This window comes from Atheta coriaria, unplaced genomic scaffold, assembly GCF_025399875.1.
Source record: "Atheta coriaria isolate IRGN ID8LTWV9N9 unplaced genomic scaffold, Caltech_Dcor_3.1 hic_scaffold_6_pilon, whole genome shotgun sequence".
Classification (NCBI taxonomy): Eukaryota; Metazoa; Arthropoda; class Insecta; order Coleoptera; family Staphylinidae; genus Dalotia; species Dalotia coriaria.
In genome coordinates this window covers 2337815-2354713 of record NW_027045448.1, presented here as the reverse complement: position 1 = coordinate 2354713, position 16899 = coordinate 2337815, and the positions used below count along the sequence as shown (strand labels likewise).

At 34.4% G+C, this 16899-nt stretch overlaps 2 protein-coding genes and 1 long non-coding RNA gene across 3 annotated transcripts; 1 reads left to right on the top strand and 2 right to left on the bottom strand.

Moving 5' to 3' along the window:
- Positions 1-378: 378 nt before the first annotated feature.
- LOC135793635 (uncharacterized) lies at positions 379-6359 on the bottom strand. The gene is made up of 4 exons (XR_010548672.1): positions 6096-6359; positions 5923-5960; positions 3844-3882; positions 379-1178 (listed from the first exon to the last, which is right to left on the bottom strand). It is a non-coding gene; the product is annotated as an uncharacterized lncRNA (long non-coding RNA).
- Positions 6360-6931: 572 nt separating this feature from the next.
- On the bottom strand, positions 6932-16731 carry Ir8a (Ionotropic receptor 8a). The gene is made up of 12 exons (XM_065304662.1): positions 15995-16731; positions 11009-11146; positions 10728-10931; positions 10394-10560; positions 9676-10203; positions 9422-9619; positions 9113-9212; positions 8763-8940; positions 8406-8589; positions 7763-8202; positions 7578-7699; positions 6932-7507 (listed from the first exon to the last, which is right to left on the bottom strand). Exons 1-12 carry the CDS (start codon positions 16083-16085, stop codon positions 7227-7229), a joined length of 2631 nt encoding a protein of 876 aa, XP_065160734.1. The 5' UTR covers positions 16086-16731; the 3' UTR covers positions 6932-7226.
- Positions 12745-15981, top strand: LOC135793633 (leucine-rich repeat-containing protein 15-like). The gene is given in 4 exon segments (XM_065304664.1): positions 12745-13066; positions 13906-14135; positions 14403-15089; positions 15092-15981. Coding segments are annotated over 3 exon segments (1671 nt in total). The 5' UTR covers positions 12745-13066; positions 13906-13918; the 3' UTR covers positions 15859-15981.
- Positions 16732-16899: the final 168 nt, after the last annotated feature.

The following is a 16899-nucleotide window of genomic DNA, read 5'->3' as shown; positions in this document are numbered from 1 at the left end:
GTTACGACAGAATTTTGCGGGGATTCAAGAATGCATTATAAAAATGCACTCTTACCCTATAAAAAAATCGAGAAATTACGAAAATATAACAAAGGGTTCCCGAGATATGGCCAGTTTTCCATCGCGTGTTTTGAAAATTGCAAGAAAAGGCCAAACTTTAGCAGCCATTTTGAGGCAGTTACGACAGAATTTGTCGGGGGTTCAAGGGTGCATCTTAAAAATGCACTCTTACTCTATAATAAAATCGCGAAATAACTAAAATATGACGAAGGCATGCCGAGATATAGCCTGTTTTCCACCGCGTGTTTTGAAAATTGCAAGAAAAGGGCAAACTTTAGCTGCCATTTTGAGGCAGTTACGACCGAATTTCGTGGGGGTTTAGGGTGCATCTTAAAAATGCTCTCTTACTCTATAATAAAATCGAGAAATAACTTTAATATGACGAAGGATTCCCGAGATATAGCCAGTTTTCCACCGCGTGTTTTGAAAATTGCAAGAAAATGGCAAACTTTAGCGTCCATTTTGAGGCAGTTACGACAAAATTTTTCGAGGGTTCAGAGGTGCATTTTGAAAATGCGCTCTTACCCTATAATAAAATCGAAAAATAACTAAAATATGACAAAGGGTTCCCGGGATATGGCCAGTTTTCCATCGCGTGTTTTGAAAATTGCAAGAAGGGGCAAACTTTCGCAGCCATGTTGTGGCAGTTGCGACCGAATTTCGCGGGGTTTAGGGGCGCATCTTAAAAATGCTCTCTTACTCTATAATAAAATCGAGAAATAACTTTAATATGACGAAGGATTCCCGAGATATAGCCAGTTTTCCACCGCGTGTTTTGAAAATTGCAAGAAAATGGCAAACTTTAGCGTCCATTTTGAGGCAGTTACGATAGAATTTTGCGGGGGTTCAAGTGTGCATCTTAAAATGCACTCTTACTCTATAATAAAATCGCGAAATAACTAAAATTTGACGTAGGGTTCCCGAGATATAGCCTGTTTTCCACCGCGTGTTTTGAAAATTGCAAGAAAAGGGCAAATTTTGTCGTTTCCTTCATTTTCTATATTACCCGCAATTAAAATATTGCAAGACGCAGGTCATAAAACATTTGACCGAATAATACAAGTTAATAAAAACTTACCAATGCAGTGGTTATTAGATTAGATAGGGCACAGCAAGTACTGTAATTAAAAGAAAACATAAGTTGAAATAAAAACATTGCATACAATACAATATTATGTTCATACATCGGAGAAAACAAACATTCTGTGCTGAGTAGCGCAAGTCAGATATCAGTTACTAACTCAAGTACGAGGGGACTTCCAAATGACGGGAAACACCATGGCAACAATATGCATTTGGGATGTAAACATCAAACGCAAATATACAAAAATTATGGATATTAAACGCACAATTAACCATTAACAAAACACTGCAGATGAATGTTACAACTAAATAGTCAATTGATCACCGACTACAATGCAAATTTAGAAAATAATAGTCCGATAAAACGATAAGAGTCGCGCGAAATACGTCTGGATACGCCAGCGACCTGCACGAAACTAGCTGCAATCCATCGATAGCGCAAGCAACGATGCGACAACTTTAGCGGCCATTTTGAGGCAGATACGACCGAATTTAGCTGTGGTTCAGAGGTGCACCTTAAAAAATCTGTCTTACGCTATAATAATATCAAGAAAGAGCTACAATATGACAAAGGGTTCCCGGATATGGCCAGTTTTCAATCGCGTATTTGGAAAATTGCAAGAAGAGGGCAAACTTTCGCGGCCATGTTGAGGCAGTTGAGACCGAATTTCGCGGGGGTTCAAGGGTGCATCATAAAAATGCACTCTTACCCTATAATAAAATCGAGAAATAACTAAAATATGACAAAGGGTTCCCGAGATATGGCCACTTTTCCACCGCGTGTTTTGAAAATTGCAAGAAAAGGGCAAACTTTAGCGTCAATTTTGAGGCAGTTATGACAGAATTTCTCGGGGGTTCAAGGGTGCATCTTAAAAATGCACTCTTACTCTATAATAAAATCGCGAAATAACTAAAATATGACGAAGGCTTCCCGAGATATAGCCTGTTTTCCACCGCGTGTTTTGAAAATTGCAAGAAAAGGGCAAACTTTAGCGGCCATTTTGAGGCAGTTACGACCGAATTTCGCGGGGGTTCAAGGGTGCATCTTACAAATGCGCTTTTACCCTATAATCAAATCGGGAAGTAGCTAAAATATGACAAAGGGTTCCCGAGATATGGCCACTTTTCCACCGCGTGTTTTGAAAATTGCAAGAAAAGGGCAAACTTTAGCGTCAATTTTGAGGCAGTTATGACAGAATTTCTCGGGGGTTCAAGGGTGCATCTTAAAAATGCACTCTTACTCTATAATAAAATCGCGAAATAACTAAAATATGACGAAGGCTTCCCGAGATATAGCCTGTTTTCCACCGCGTGTTTTGAAAATTGCAAGAAAAGGGCAAACTTTAGCGGCCATTTTGAGGCAGTTACGACCGAATTTCGCGGGGGTTCAAGGGTGCATCTTACAAATGCGCTCTTACCCTATAATCAAATCGGGAAGTAGCTAAAATATGACAAAGGGTTCCCGAGATATGGCCACTCTTCCTCCGCGTGTTTTGAAAATCGCAAGAAAGGCGCAAACTTTAGCGTCCATTTTGAGACAGTTACGACCGAATTTGTCGGGGGTTTAGGGGTGCATCTTAAAAATGCACTCTTACCCTATAATAAAATTGAGAAATAACTAGAATATGACAAAGGGTTCCCGGGATATGGCCAGTTTTCCACCGCGTGTTTCGAAAATTTCAAGAATAGGTCAAACTTTAGCGGCCATTTTGAGACAGTTACGACCGAATTTCGCGGTGGTTCAGGGGTGCATCTTAAAAATTCTTTCTTACCCTATAATAAAAGCGAGAAATAACTAAAATATGACATAGGGTTCCCGAGATATGGCCAGTTTTCCATCGCGTATTTTGAAAATTGCAAGAAAAAGGCAAATTTAGCGGCCATTTTGAGGCAGTTACGACCGAATTTCGCGGTAGTTCAGGGGTGCATCTTAAAAATTCGTTCTTACCCTATAATAAAACTGAGAAATATTTAAAATATGACATAGGGTTCCCGAGATATGGCCAGTTTTCCACCGGGTGTTTTAAAAATTGCAAGAAAAGGGCAAACTTTAGCGGCCATTTTGAGGCAGTTACGACCGAATTTCGCGGGGCTTCAAGGGTGCAACTTAAAAATGCACTCTAACCCTATAATAAAATCGTGAAATAGCTAAATTATGACAAAGGGTTCCCGAGATATGGACAGTTTTCTACCAAGTGTTTTGAAAATTGCAAGAAAAGGGCAAACTTTAGCGGCCATTTTGGGGCAGCCACGACCGAATTTCGCGGGGGTTCAAGAGTGCATCTTAAAAATGCACTTTTATGCTATAATAAAATCGAGAAATAACTCAAATATGACAAAGGGTTCCCGAGATATGGCCAGTTTTCCACCGCGTGTTTTGAAAATTGCAAAAAGGAAAAATTTTAGAGGCCATTTTGGGGCAGTTACGACCGAATTTCGCAAGGGTTCCGGGATGCACATTAAAAATGCACTCTTACCCTATAATAAAATTGAAAAATAGCTTAAATATGATAAAGGGTTCCCGAGATATGGCCAGTTCAATTGCAAGAAAAGGGTAAACTTTAGCGGCCATTTTGAGGCAGTTACGACCGAATTTCGCGGGGCTTCAAGGGTGCAACTTAAAAATGCACTCAATTAAAATATTGCAACATGCAGGTCATAAAACATTTGACCGAATAATATAACTTAATAAAAACTTACCAATGCAGTGCTCATTAGATTGCTAGGACACAGCAAGTACTGCAATGAAAAGAAAACATAAGTTAAAATAAAAACATTGCATACAATATAATATTATATTCATACATTCGAGAAAACAAACATTCTGCGCTGAGTAGCGCAAGTCACAGATAAGTTACTTACTCAAGTACGAGGGGACTTCCTTATGACGGGAAACACCATGGCAACAATATGCATTTGGGATGTAAACGTCAAACGCAAATATATAAGAATTATAGATATTAAAAGCACAATTAACCATTAACAAAACTCTGCAGATGCATGTTACAAGTAAATAGTCAATTGATCACCGAATACAATGCAAATTTAGAAAATAATAGTCCGATAAAACGTTACGAGTGACGCGAAATACGTCTAGATACGCCAGCTACCTGCACGAAACAGGCTGCAATCCATCGATTGCGCAAGCAACGATGCGGCAGTTCCCTATAAGACAATGTGCCTGCAGCATGAACCCCGCAGGTAAAAGCAATATACGAAGCGGCCCGCCGACAACGTGACAACGTGCGTCGTATGGAGATGGCAACGCCGACCCACGGGCATTCGATAAGAAAATGTAAGTTGTGTTCAAAACAAACACAATTCTCGCATCGAATGCCGTTTGCTGATAAATACAGGAATAAAGAATACAATTCTATTTTATGATTTTTAGGTCAGGGAAGTGCCATCTTTGAATGCTACAGATAGTAGTCCCGTCATTAAAATTATTTAAACTAATCAAAAATTAAAATTCGAGTTGTGTAATTCTAATTTCTCATGGTGAAAGATTTTCGTGGGGTAAAAGGGAAAAAAAACGTAACTAAAAGTGCTAAAAAGTGCAATTTTTTTTCACCTAATTCATTATCGCAATTGAATATATCGTAAACAAATAGCGGTAATAAAGAAAGGATTGAAAAATATTAATCTACGAGAAATTCTCTATAAAACAAAGTATTAAAATATTGCAAGATGTGCTTCAGCAAAGCAAACAAGGTCGCAACAATTCATGATAAGACTACCTACGCAATTTGCAATAGACACGATACCTGCGATCTAAACTAAACTAGAATACGCTGCATGCAGCAAGTTGATGCGGCGTGAGAAGACGGCGCGCGGGACACATGCGATATAAAGTGGTTTATATTGAATCGCTGATAACAGCACTGTATACAAAATTATTCTTGTGGCCACGTTTGTCGATAAATATAAAAATAAGTCGTATAACTCGATTTTAAAATTTTTAGTACATCCTAGTGCCATCTATGAATGCTACAGATAGTAGTCCTGGAATTTAGATTAATAAAACACTAAAATTCAAATCATGAAATTATTATTTCTTATACTAAAAGATTGATCGATTTTACATCAAATATTTAATTTAATTTGAACATGTATTGTATATATAATATTTAGGTTTATATTTTAGCAATGAACAATTCCAACTGAATTCAAAAGGAAATTTATACTAAAATAAAAGGCTCGAAAAAATGTTTTGTTGCAACTTCAGTAGAAGAAATTATGAATTTCAACTGACAGTTTTCTGCTGAAAATTATTCTCACATTTGACCAAATTAAGTAAAATTTGATTTAAATAAAATGTTCAGGATCATTTCTTACAGGTACATTCAATATAAAAAGTTTAAATTTACAAATTTAATTTTTCTGTAGAAAAGGTGATCTCACATTTTATCAAATTGCAGGAAAACTATAGGTCCAAGAGTAAAATTTTATTAAAATAAAATGCTCAGGGAGACCTTCTATAAGAACTTCCGAAATAAAAAGTTTAAATTTATAAATTTAATTTTTCTCTGAAAATGTAAGTTAAAGCAGGAAGTCCTAGACTTAAATTTTACTATGATAAAGTGTTCAGAGCGACGTTTTTTCATTTAAACGTCGTTCTGAACATCCTTAATAAGAGGTTTGAATTTCCATTTTCAAATTTCCTGCGGAATGCTTGACCGGACTTTACGCAAAACGAAGTTTAAGATATTTATTCTCTAATTGCAGGAAAACCGCAAAATCGAAAAATAGATACTATGAACGATGACAAATTTCACTCACCAATGTGTCGAACACCGTAAATCAAATGCGAGTAGATACTGAAATAAACAAGAAACGAAACTTTAGTTATACAGTTTAGGACAATGTTGAAATGAATCCGAGTTTCGGAGAAACCCAAACTTTGCCATAAAAATTGTCTTATTTGCCATAATTATTTAATTAGTAATATTTACCAGGTAGAACAGCCGCCCGTCGTGTTCTGATGAAGACAAAAATGGTTCGCACAACTTCAAAATATTATTTACAATCACACAACACGGCCGACTGGCGTCCGACGGCAAGCGATCCCAGATACACGCGAAACTAATAAACACACAAAACATTGAATTCCAAAGATTCCACACGCGATAAATATTTAGCGACTAAAACCCGTCTATTAACATTAAATTCCAGCAAATATAACGCGATATAACGAATTTTCAACACGATACACGAATATCCATGTAAGTTCTAGTACTTATCACACGAAGTAAGAGTTGCGTGCCGGCTACACGACAACTGGGCACGTCGACTTTCACTCGCAGGAATAATTTTAGCAAAAACATGTATTATTGCGCCATCTGAAGTTTCTTTTGAGTACCTCAAGTAAATACAAAGTGTATCAAAAAGTGTGACGTGCATATGAGGCAGTGAGTGATTGGCTATTGGGTAGTGTATGGTCACGCACTTAAATGGCAGTTTCGGAGTGTCACACGCACACGCGCTGTTGCGTGCACCACCCTATCTAAACGAATAGAAATTTTTATACATAACTCAAAGCTTCGAATGTAGTTGCCGCTAGAATTTATTAATTCAAAATTAATGAACTAAATTTTGCAATTTTAGTGCAAATATTTATTAATTTGAATGCTGATCCTTCTATTTTTTTTAAATTAAATTTTATGGTGAATAATGTAATTGTATAGTTGATAATGCCATTTATGTAAGACGTGTCTCTCAAATACAAAACAATAAAACAATAAAGACGCCAAAGAATTAAAACCCAAAATGAAAGCATGTAACTCAAATCTGTGGTTTAATTATTTATTTATTTATTGCTTGTATACATAATAAATAATATGTAATTGAAAATATTTCAATGTGTGATGTTGGTTGCCAACAATCGTGCTCTGAGCGTCTAATATTTTAATTGCAATAATTGAACGTCTCAAACTGTATCTAACAAAACTACAACTTAAACCTTTACAACCAAGATCTTTAACAATAAAAGTGCTATTTTCTCATCTCTATTTTCAAGTACTGGTAGCTAACTTTTCTGTTAATGATTCTAACTTTTGTAATGTTGCCTTACATTTTTAGAAGTTTTAATCAATAACCGGCAAGCGATTTCTCGAGCGCGGATATAACGCAATATGGGACACTCGCATTCGGTCCTTATCAGTCATGACAGGTTTGAATGAATCTCCAATTGTGACTGTACCACCTTCCTGTTTCGTAAATTTGTTCGGTTTCTCAGAGATTGATTTTACTGGTTTTACTTCAAGTGCATCTTCCTTCTTCTTTTTTTGATTGTAGTAAAATACTTCACCAGCAAGGGTCAACATGGCTAACACCAATCCAAAGAGAGTAGCAATAAACACACCACCTGTAACATTACATTATAATTGATGGTTAAAAATTAGTTTTTAGGATTTTATGTCTTAGTATGTAAATACCTAAACTTTCAAGAGTAATGCCTTCGTTGTCATCTGCCGACGCGCAATCTCCTTTTCTCGAATGATTCCAATATTTTGCTTGAAGAGATTCAAAGAATCGATCTTTCTGAAGGTCTAAAATCCTGTAAAATAAAAAGCAATAGAAAAAATGATTTAATTACCATCGCATTTAAAACTTTACTAACATAATACTAATGGTATCTTGCAAATGACTTCCTTGTTGTATAGCAACAGCGTATGGTCGTTCAGCAAACACTTCTCCAACTTCAGTCAGATTACAATTCTTCGAAATCTCGTATTTCACTTCAGCAGAATCATGAATGAATGCAAAGTCTGCATCCAATCGCTCATCCACTTTATCAAAACCCTCCTCGGCGTTTTGCACAGGCATCGAATCATTGATAGCAATTAATATTTGCCCGTACTGCTCACGAATCGGATAATCCCAAACGCGATACTGCGTGTTATCCGTGGATGCGTTCAATGTCAACTCCTTCCACATCTTGTACAACGTATCCTCCGCGTACTTCATGTTAATGAAGTATTTGTGTGTCTCCGAACTTTCTACAACCGTGTAATTAATTCGAGACTGCCGGGCCAATTGTTCCAAAGATTGGACAGGCGTCTAAAAAATAACACAAATCAGCAAAAACACGAGAAAAACATTTTAATCTTACTGCATTTCTTTTAGATTGCAATATTGCGAATATAATTCAATGAATGTTTTGTTATGACTGACAAAAGTAAGTGAAAGTTTAGCTCGTGTTTATTGATTTTCTTTGGTTGCTGGTTTAGCATGAACGATCTTACGTAACAAAAAAGACTTACTTGCATTCTTTCCACGGTTAAAAATGCAGCCAAGTTAGCTGTGAATGTTGCAAGCATTAAAACAACAAACAACCAATATGCAGCAACAAGAGTTCGGCCTGAAAGGGCTTTCGGTGCTTCACCACCACCTTGGGGTGTAAATGAAGTTAATGCAAACCAGAAACTTTCCTTCAGATTAAATTGCCTGAAATTCATTTAATTTGTTATTGTAAAACACTTCATCAATGTTTTATTAAGCTGGTCAGTGTTGTAAAGCAAAATTGATTACCGTAATAAAAATGAAGTAATAATGAATAGATTTGTTTCCATGATAGATGTAAACTAATGCAAATATATTATTATTGACATTAAAATTACCTTGTGGGATAAGGATATGCTTTTTTATTATTTCTTGCGCTGTACGGTGAATATTTATCGAGGAACCATACCATGAAGCCGGTGACCACTAATGCGCCAACAATACTCAGCCATACTTCCAGCTTTAACACGGTCATGAACTTAAAAAGCGATGTTTTCCTCACGGGTTTCCTCATTACTGCAACACACACAATGCATACCGGAATATATTCACTTTCTATACTTGATTTGCAGATATGTGCAAACAACATCATTATTGGCAAGGATTGCGATTGCAATTACTGCGTAATCAACGTTTTAAAATAGACATATTATAATTATACGCATACATTATTAAAATTATTCAATACCTATTGTAATTCCAACTTGTTCGTAGTATGGTGCGATGAAATCGATTACTTCTTCGCGGTCAGCTGTCATTGTAAGTGCAGCTACTGCCAAATCGGTTTGCTGTAAATTGCATTTCATTTATATTTGCACAGAAGTTTTCTGAACTGTGTTAATTAATATAAATACAATTTTTACAATTTAAATGAATTTGACGTGATATTTGAGGAAACAAAATTTTGCAGATTCTGTTTGCAAAGTGAAAGATGAGAAAATGCTATTAAAAATTGAAATTTTTATAGCAGCAAAATGTTTTGTTGCTTATTGCTTACCCCTCGAACTAAATCACCAACAAGACCATCCCAGTTCCCATAAAAATCCTTTTCACCAAAAGTACCTTTCTCTGGTATAACAAGCTCATAGTCAAAGTGCATCAATTCTGATAATTTATGAGCAAAATCAATACAATAACCAGTCCAATATTTAACACCCGTTACTGGATCTGTTTCCTCGTAACTCCAAGGTAATGCCTAACAATTTAATAATTAAATTTTGGGTACCGGTGTAAATGTTCTAATTAACTTACGTATGTGGTACCAATTCGGAAAAACAATCTCACCGGTTTGACCAACTCGGGTTTCAGTACCTCCAACCCTTCGCCATGTACATATTTAGCCACCACTTCAGATTCTCCTGTATCGACCATGGTTTCCACGGCTCCCTTTGCCCTTATTCGTAAAATTTCATTCTCTTCAATAACAACATCTTCCATAGTTCCAAACACGCCATCGATACGTTTGTAAAAGTCTTCATAAATCGCTTGATCAAACTTAGTTTCATTGCATCGGATTTTTCCAGTTTGTGGTTCAGTGACAAATTCATCAATAAAAGGCATTAATCGTCTCAAAACCGCATCAATAAACGCAGAATACAGATCATCTTCCGTGGCGCAGTCACAAGTCTGCATTTCTTTCAAACCGCAACATACTGATTTATCCAAATACAGAATATTTATATTTTTAATGATATCTAATCGATACAAAGAATCGTATTCGAAGTCTAATATCAGTAGATTCCATCGTTCTGCAAGTTTCAGTAGTCCATCGGTTGAGACCTAAAACGTCACCAGCAAGTTACAATGACATATAGATTATAAGTTGATAAGTATATATAAATGTTGCGTATGCAAAAAACAAATTTTGAAGTGTGAGTGACGTATGCAATCTGGTATTACTTTTGTGCTAGCATAAGACTCATATGTGATAATAACTGTTTGAATGTATGCAAATCACTCTGAAAATGACCTGATTGTAGAGCGTGTTCATTTTGGCTGTGGTAGTAATCAGAGTGTATGCGTTCGGCGTTGGACGCATTTCCTTCAGACGTTTTGATGATACACTGTCGAGTTTTTCCGTGACAACCATTCGTAAACGCGTTGTATCTATCCAATAATACAACGTTTGGTCCACATCTAATCAAATAAATTGAGTGAGTTTTATATTCAGTTATCATTGTATTTATGGGATTTATTGAATGCATTGTTGAGTTTTAACGTTTGTGATATTTTATAATTGTGTAATTGCGAATGAAAACAAAAATTCTTCGATGAAATACGTAATATATGTATTATTATCTTACGATAAGGATTGTCGAATATTAACGCTACGTCAGTAGTATTCCTGGCATCCAAATATCTATCCAGTAGATCCAAATGTGCACTAATAGACACGTCCAAGCGGAGATATGGCACATTGAACTCTTTTGATATTTCCTTTATCGGCTCGTAGCCAGACCAGGAAATGTCGATGATGAATGTGCCATCAGAGGCAAACGCGTTGCACACTAAAGCGATCAAATTACAGCATTTAGAGATTGTTGTTATGAAGCTGACTGACTGTTTTGCGTTTTGTTCTACATACTCTTATCGAACTCATTGTTGTTTTCCTCGAGTTCAACCGCGACCAAATCGACGGCGTTTGCTGAATTGACATCGTTGGTTTTTAATGCTTGCGTGAAAATATCGACGTATTGATCTTGACCAACATCATGTACCAAAACTGAAAATTAAAAGAGAGAATTTGAGTCTATGATAATAGAATATAGACTGGGCAAGGTTCAAACTTAGTTTAAAGTTTTAAATTTTATATAGTAAAAAATGAATGGTGGTAAACGATGCGCATTTTTAATCTTACAAAGAAAGCCCGAAAACCGAAATTTTGACTTACAGGTGGCAACAAAATATTTAAATACTATTAAAATTTATGTAAATCAACTAGGTCTTACAGGGTTATTATCATTAATCATATCAGAAACAAACATATTTTTAGAGTCCATGGAAAACCTTTACCTACCTTTGCCCATATTTGTTTTGTGCACCTTGCTAGATTATATGTAAACAAGTAAAGTAATTGGGTTTTCTTATCAAATTCTAGCTTTTGATAAACACTCAAAAAATGTCATAACCACGAACAAAATATCTGTTTTTGCGCGTGGCGATTATACATTTTTGAAATAATCAATTTACTAATTACATGGTGGATGTAGTGCACGTCATTATTAGTAGTTGCTACTTCAAAATGAATACATATTTCAAACTTTATCTACTTGCATTTGCAAAATTGTGAATATAATAATAATAGTAATAATGTCAAATATATCAAACGAAGTACAATAATTCGCTTAATTCGCTTATTGATTAAAACTTATTCTTAAACTATAATTTTTAGTATAAATAGTTTTTCTGCAATTTATTATTATTGGAAGAAGTTTTTAGAAATATTTATCGTTGATTTAAGTGGGAAAATTTATACTTTTATGTCATACTGTTAAGAAGTATATGTTTTAAATTTGGTTAGTGATAAATATCCGAAAAACTAATATTTTTGACAACCCTGGTAATATATTAATATATGTCAGTTATATATTTCTGATATTAATCATGAAATGTAAAATTGTATGTAGGTATATTGCTATATTATGTTTTAGAACATGAAGTTTCCCCGCAAATTCTGAATACCTACAAAAATGCAAGAATTTGATAATAACTGATAAATGAATTCAGCGTTAATATTAATTACTGATCCAATACTTATTAAATTTGTACTAGTTTACTCAATATTACTTTTAATTGGCAATGCATTTGCATAATCCAAATCTCTTTGCACCGAGCAATCACGATAAAAGCAAACTGTACGATTCCTTTCTCTTACACATTTTTATGGTATAGAAAGAGCCTTGCACCTTTCCCATTTCTGACTAAATTTGCATGCACTTGATAGAATTCTACACACGGTTGCATTTTATGCCGTGTTATATCCTATTTATACCAACAATTCGCATTTTTATACAATATATCTTTAAACAATTTTAAAGCATAAAACACAATAAATAAATTATTGTGCAAGTTTACGGCTAGAGTGAATGTTAGTTTATGAACAGTTCATATAGGATATTTGTTTCTTAGCAAATTTAATGTTGTTAAATTTTAATTGTTTGCTGGAAAACAATTCCAGCATTAAAATGTTGCAATACCCATTGTTTTTCTTTACGATGTCGAGCTGTTATCAGTGGCTCAGAAATATACTAATAATCATCGAAAAAAACATTTACTTCTGTCTTGTATATCGGTATGCAGTACGGCAAAACCTTGGTGCATATTTTTACGACGGACCTGCACACCAAACGTACTGCATTTAACTTCAATTTATATGTATATCTGGGGCCGATTACGAGGCGTATGCTTTGTGCGAGAATCATTGGAGAAATAAACACACGGCAACCGTCGCTCGGACGTCAGTTCATTATACACCGCGACCAACGATATTATGATCTTGCGTTCGTAAATCATTACGAGTTTTAATTCAAGTTATGTTTTCCACACGAAATAAGTAGATGTCAGTTGAGTGTAAAGTGTGCAAAACAACATTGTGAACATCGCGACTGGTTATTAATATCAGGAACATCTAGTTATTACTTGAGTAAGTTTTAATTTATTCGCAAAATTGCTAATAATAATGCGTTTGCAATGTTTGTTGTTTTGAAACAGTGAAACACTTATTTTAATAGACATGGTTCAGTATGATTTTAATTCTTGTTAAAAACGTATCTAGTAAAATACTAAACGAATAGAATACCTCCACTAAAAGGTAATTGAAGGAATTTTTTTTTAATTTAAAACTTGCTAATGATTATTACGTGTTTACGTAACAAAGATTTATTATAATTAACATTAGAAATAAAAATTTAATGTGTAAGTGAAACAAAAAGATCTTTGTGTGTTTTTATTTGTAAATATAAAGAAACTAATGTGCAAACAAATAATAATTAGATACTACCAATTTAGTGCTGCGAAATGATGCTCATAACAAATGTGATTCACAAAACTCGTTGTTCGCTTGTTTACGATTCCTTTTTTCCGTGATAATTATCAAAATAAATCACACCGACATCCTGGCGCGAATAAACGAAAATTTGCGGTCATTAAGGAAGTTGCACTTCAAAAAGTTTATTTGCATAAGTTAAGTCCAGTTCGTTAAACCTTGTTCAACCAGTGTGAAATATTTACTTTAGAGTTTATCTAAAATTTGTGTACAATTGCCGAGTGCACTTTTGTGAGTGGTTAAATTGTTCGCACGTTTTTAACATAATCAAGGTATTTGCAATGAACATGTCAAAAATTACCTTCATGATATGATTACCTACATGCTATAAAATGTATTTTTAATTAACTATCGTCGTATCCATATTGCATTAGCTGTTGTTCATTTGTTGTCTCATACTTACTTGCATATTTGAGTGATAACATTTTTTGTTGTAGATATTTCTTCAAAATGTTTCCAATGTCACCTGTGGCAATAATTCTAATTGTGATGACAATGCCGATATCGCTCGTGCAAAGTGACTGCCGGAAAACATTCTTCTACCATCCGAAATATAATTACGGTTATGAAATCGTCTGCACGCGAACATCTAGCTTGGAATTATCAACAACTATGGCCAACAACGCTATTTCATTAAATATTGTCAACTCCAACATCACCTTCGAAAGTAAAACGTTAAAATACTTAAAGAAAATCCGTCAATTGAATATAACAAACACTGAAATTAGCTTCCTTAATCAAAACACAACCGCGTCAGATAACGATGGAAAAACCACCAACAACAAACCTATTAACATATTCAACGCATTAACTCATCTAGAAACACTAATTATACAACATTGTAATATCAAATCCAATGGCACACGGTACCTGCATGGCTTAGACAATCTTCTTACACTTAAACTGGACAATGACACGATCGAAAACTTTCCAGGTGACGCCTTTAAACAATTGGGGAATTTAAGAACTCTATCGTTAAACAACAACCGAATTAAACAAATTCAAGATCTTTCAATATGCAATCTTAAAAATTTACGAGAATTGCACCTGGGAAATAATTTGATTACAGAGCTGAAAAATGACGACATTAATTGTTTGAAACAATTGGAAGTTTTAAATCTGAGTGGTAATGCTTTGACCAAATTACATGGCATCGCATCGACAAGTTTAAAATATTTAAACGTGCCATCGAATCAAATTGTTCACATCGAAAAGATCGATGCGCCTAATCTAACCACGTTAGACCTGAGCGCAAACAAGTTGACAAACGTCAGCGCTAACGACTTCAAAGGTTTAAACAGTTTACAGAAAGTAGATTTGAGCAGGAATAATTTGTCCAGTGTGATTGTCACAAACAAAATGTTAATGTACTTGGATTTGAGTCATAACAGAATTGAAAGTATACCAAAACTTAATCTCAATGGATTGGCAAATATAAATTTAAGTTTTAATAATATTTCTCAAATTAATATTTCTGATATGTCAGGGATGAAAGGTTTAGAACATTTGGAAATCAGCAGTAATAATTTGTCTTACGTTGATCGTCAGAGTTTCGCTGAAATGGTTAATATTACTGTTCTAAACTTAAGTCAAAATAATTTAAGTAATATGACATTGTTGTTTGCAAAAATTCAACACTATCGGTGTTTAATATAAGCCACAACAACTTTAATGTGATTTCTAATGATTGGTTTACGAATCTCACAAAACTAAAACATTTTGACATATCTTTTAATAAATTGAAATCATTGAATGATTCTACTTTCAAGACGTTAGAGAATTTAGAAACGCTCAATATGTCTTACAATGCGTTAACACAATTAAGTTACAAATTATTAGAACCTCTAGAAAATTTGATTATCTTGGATGTTGATAATAATTTGTTGCAAGAACTTGACTACGGTTCAATTGTGAGTGAGTTGCCAAACTTGGACGCTTTTAAAGTGAAGAATAATTTGTTAACTTGTGAATTTTTAACCAAAATGATTCATTATTTTAAAGATAATGATATTACTTTTTCCCTAAATGAGCATTTGGATTATGATAAGGAGAATGTTGAAGGTATTTATTGTAAAGAGACACGAAATAAGTTGTTGGACATGAAGAAAACTCAAGAAGCATTGCAGAATAACACGAAAATGTTGAATGCTTTGTATGCGATGTATAGTCACGATGCTGCCGGAATTACAATGCATGGAAGTGCGTTTGAAGATGTTCACAGTTACACACTTTCGGGTGGTGAAATTATTACATGTATCCTATCTCTCATTAGTTTAGTAGTTGTTGTCACATTAGCAATACAGAGAGCTATGTTGTGGCATCGTAGAAAGAACTATTTAGTGGACGAATTGGAATTGATTACAAACGAGCCGTATAAGAGACTCGGATAAAATGATAAGTGATTTTTTTACTGTGAATTACCAAGTAACTTATCTTATATTCTATTTATATTACACCTAATTGTTATGCTACTGTTTTATGTGCTCTTTTGCCAAAAATAAATATTTTAAGAATTGTTGTACTTACTGAATTTGACCAAATTTTGTCCATTCACTTCTTTGTTTGACATTAGCAGGACTACATAAGCCAACACAAATTTTATCAATTCATTTGCCATTTTATATTGCTTAATGTACACACAGCATCAATTTTGGTTTCATTGATACGAGGGTTTGAAGTTTAGTTTCTGTTGGTAGTAATCTGACGTCGTCAACAACTTGACGATAACTGAAATCATCGAACATGTAACCGTTTATTAAATATACGAGTAGTAGTTATTCTTCATTATGGCAGACATTTCATTTTGATAATAAAGTACATACTTTTAGTCGAGGCACGCACGCGACCAACAAGAACTATTCACAGGACTAAATATGACAAATCAGAGTCTTTCCGATTATCAATTTTTTATGCTAAACACAAAATGTCCAAGTTAAATAAAGCTTTACTTGAATGCTTGTGGTTGATTTATAAATTCTATCGGTTTTATTGAAGCATTGTCATTATGAAAATTCTACCAACACTGATGATAAATATGTAGGAACAAAATTTTATCACAGGACCAGAATTTGTCATTAAATTATTTTTTTCTCGATCGTATAATAATGCATCAATGTGTTACCCAAGACTAAATCATTTATTTAAAGTAAAAGTGAATTTAGTTTTAAATAATTTTTGTGCAATGAACAAACTATTTTTTGATGTAATCAAATCGAATGTTAACATGTTTGCTTATTTACCAAAGGATAGATATGGTCGCCTTGCTTTACCGTATGTGCTATGCTTGTTCACGATCACGAAATATTGAATAATTTATGCGACATTTTTCCAGCTGTGGTGAGCTTTGATATTCCGATAGTTATAATTGCAATGAATTCACCCTTCAAATGAATAGATAGATAAAGGCGTTGCTTGTGTACATACATTTATCA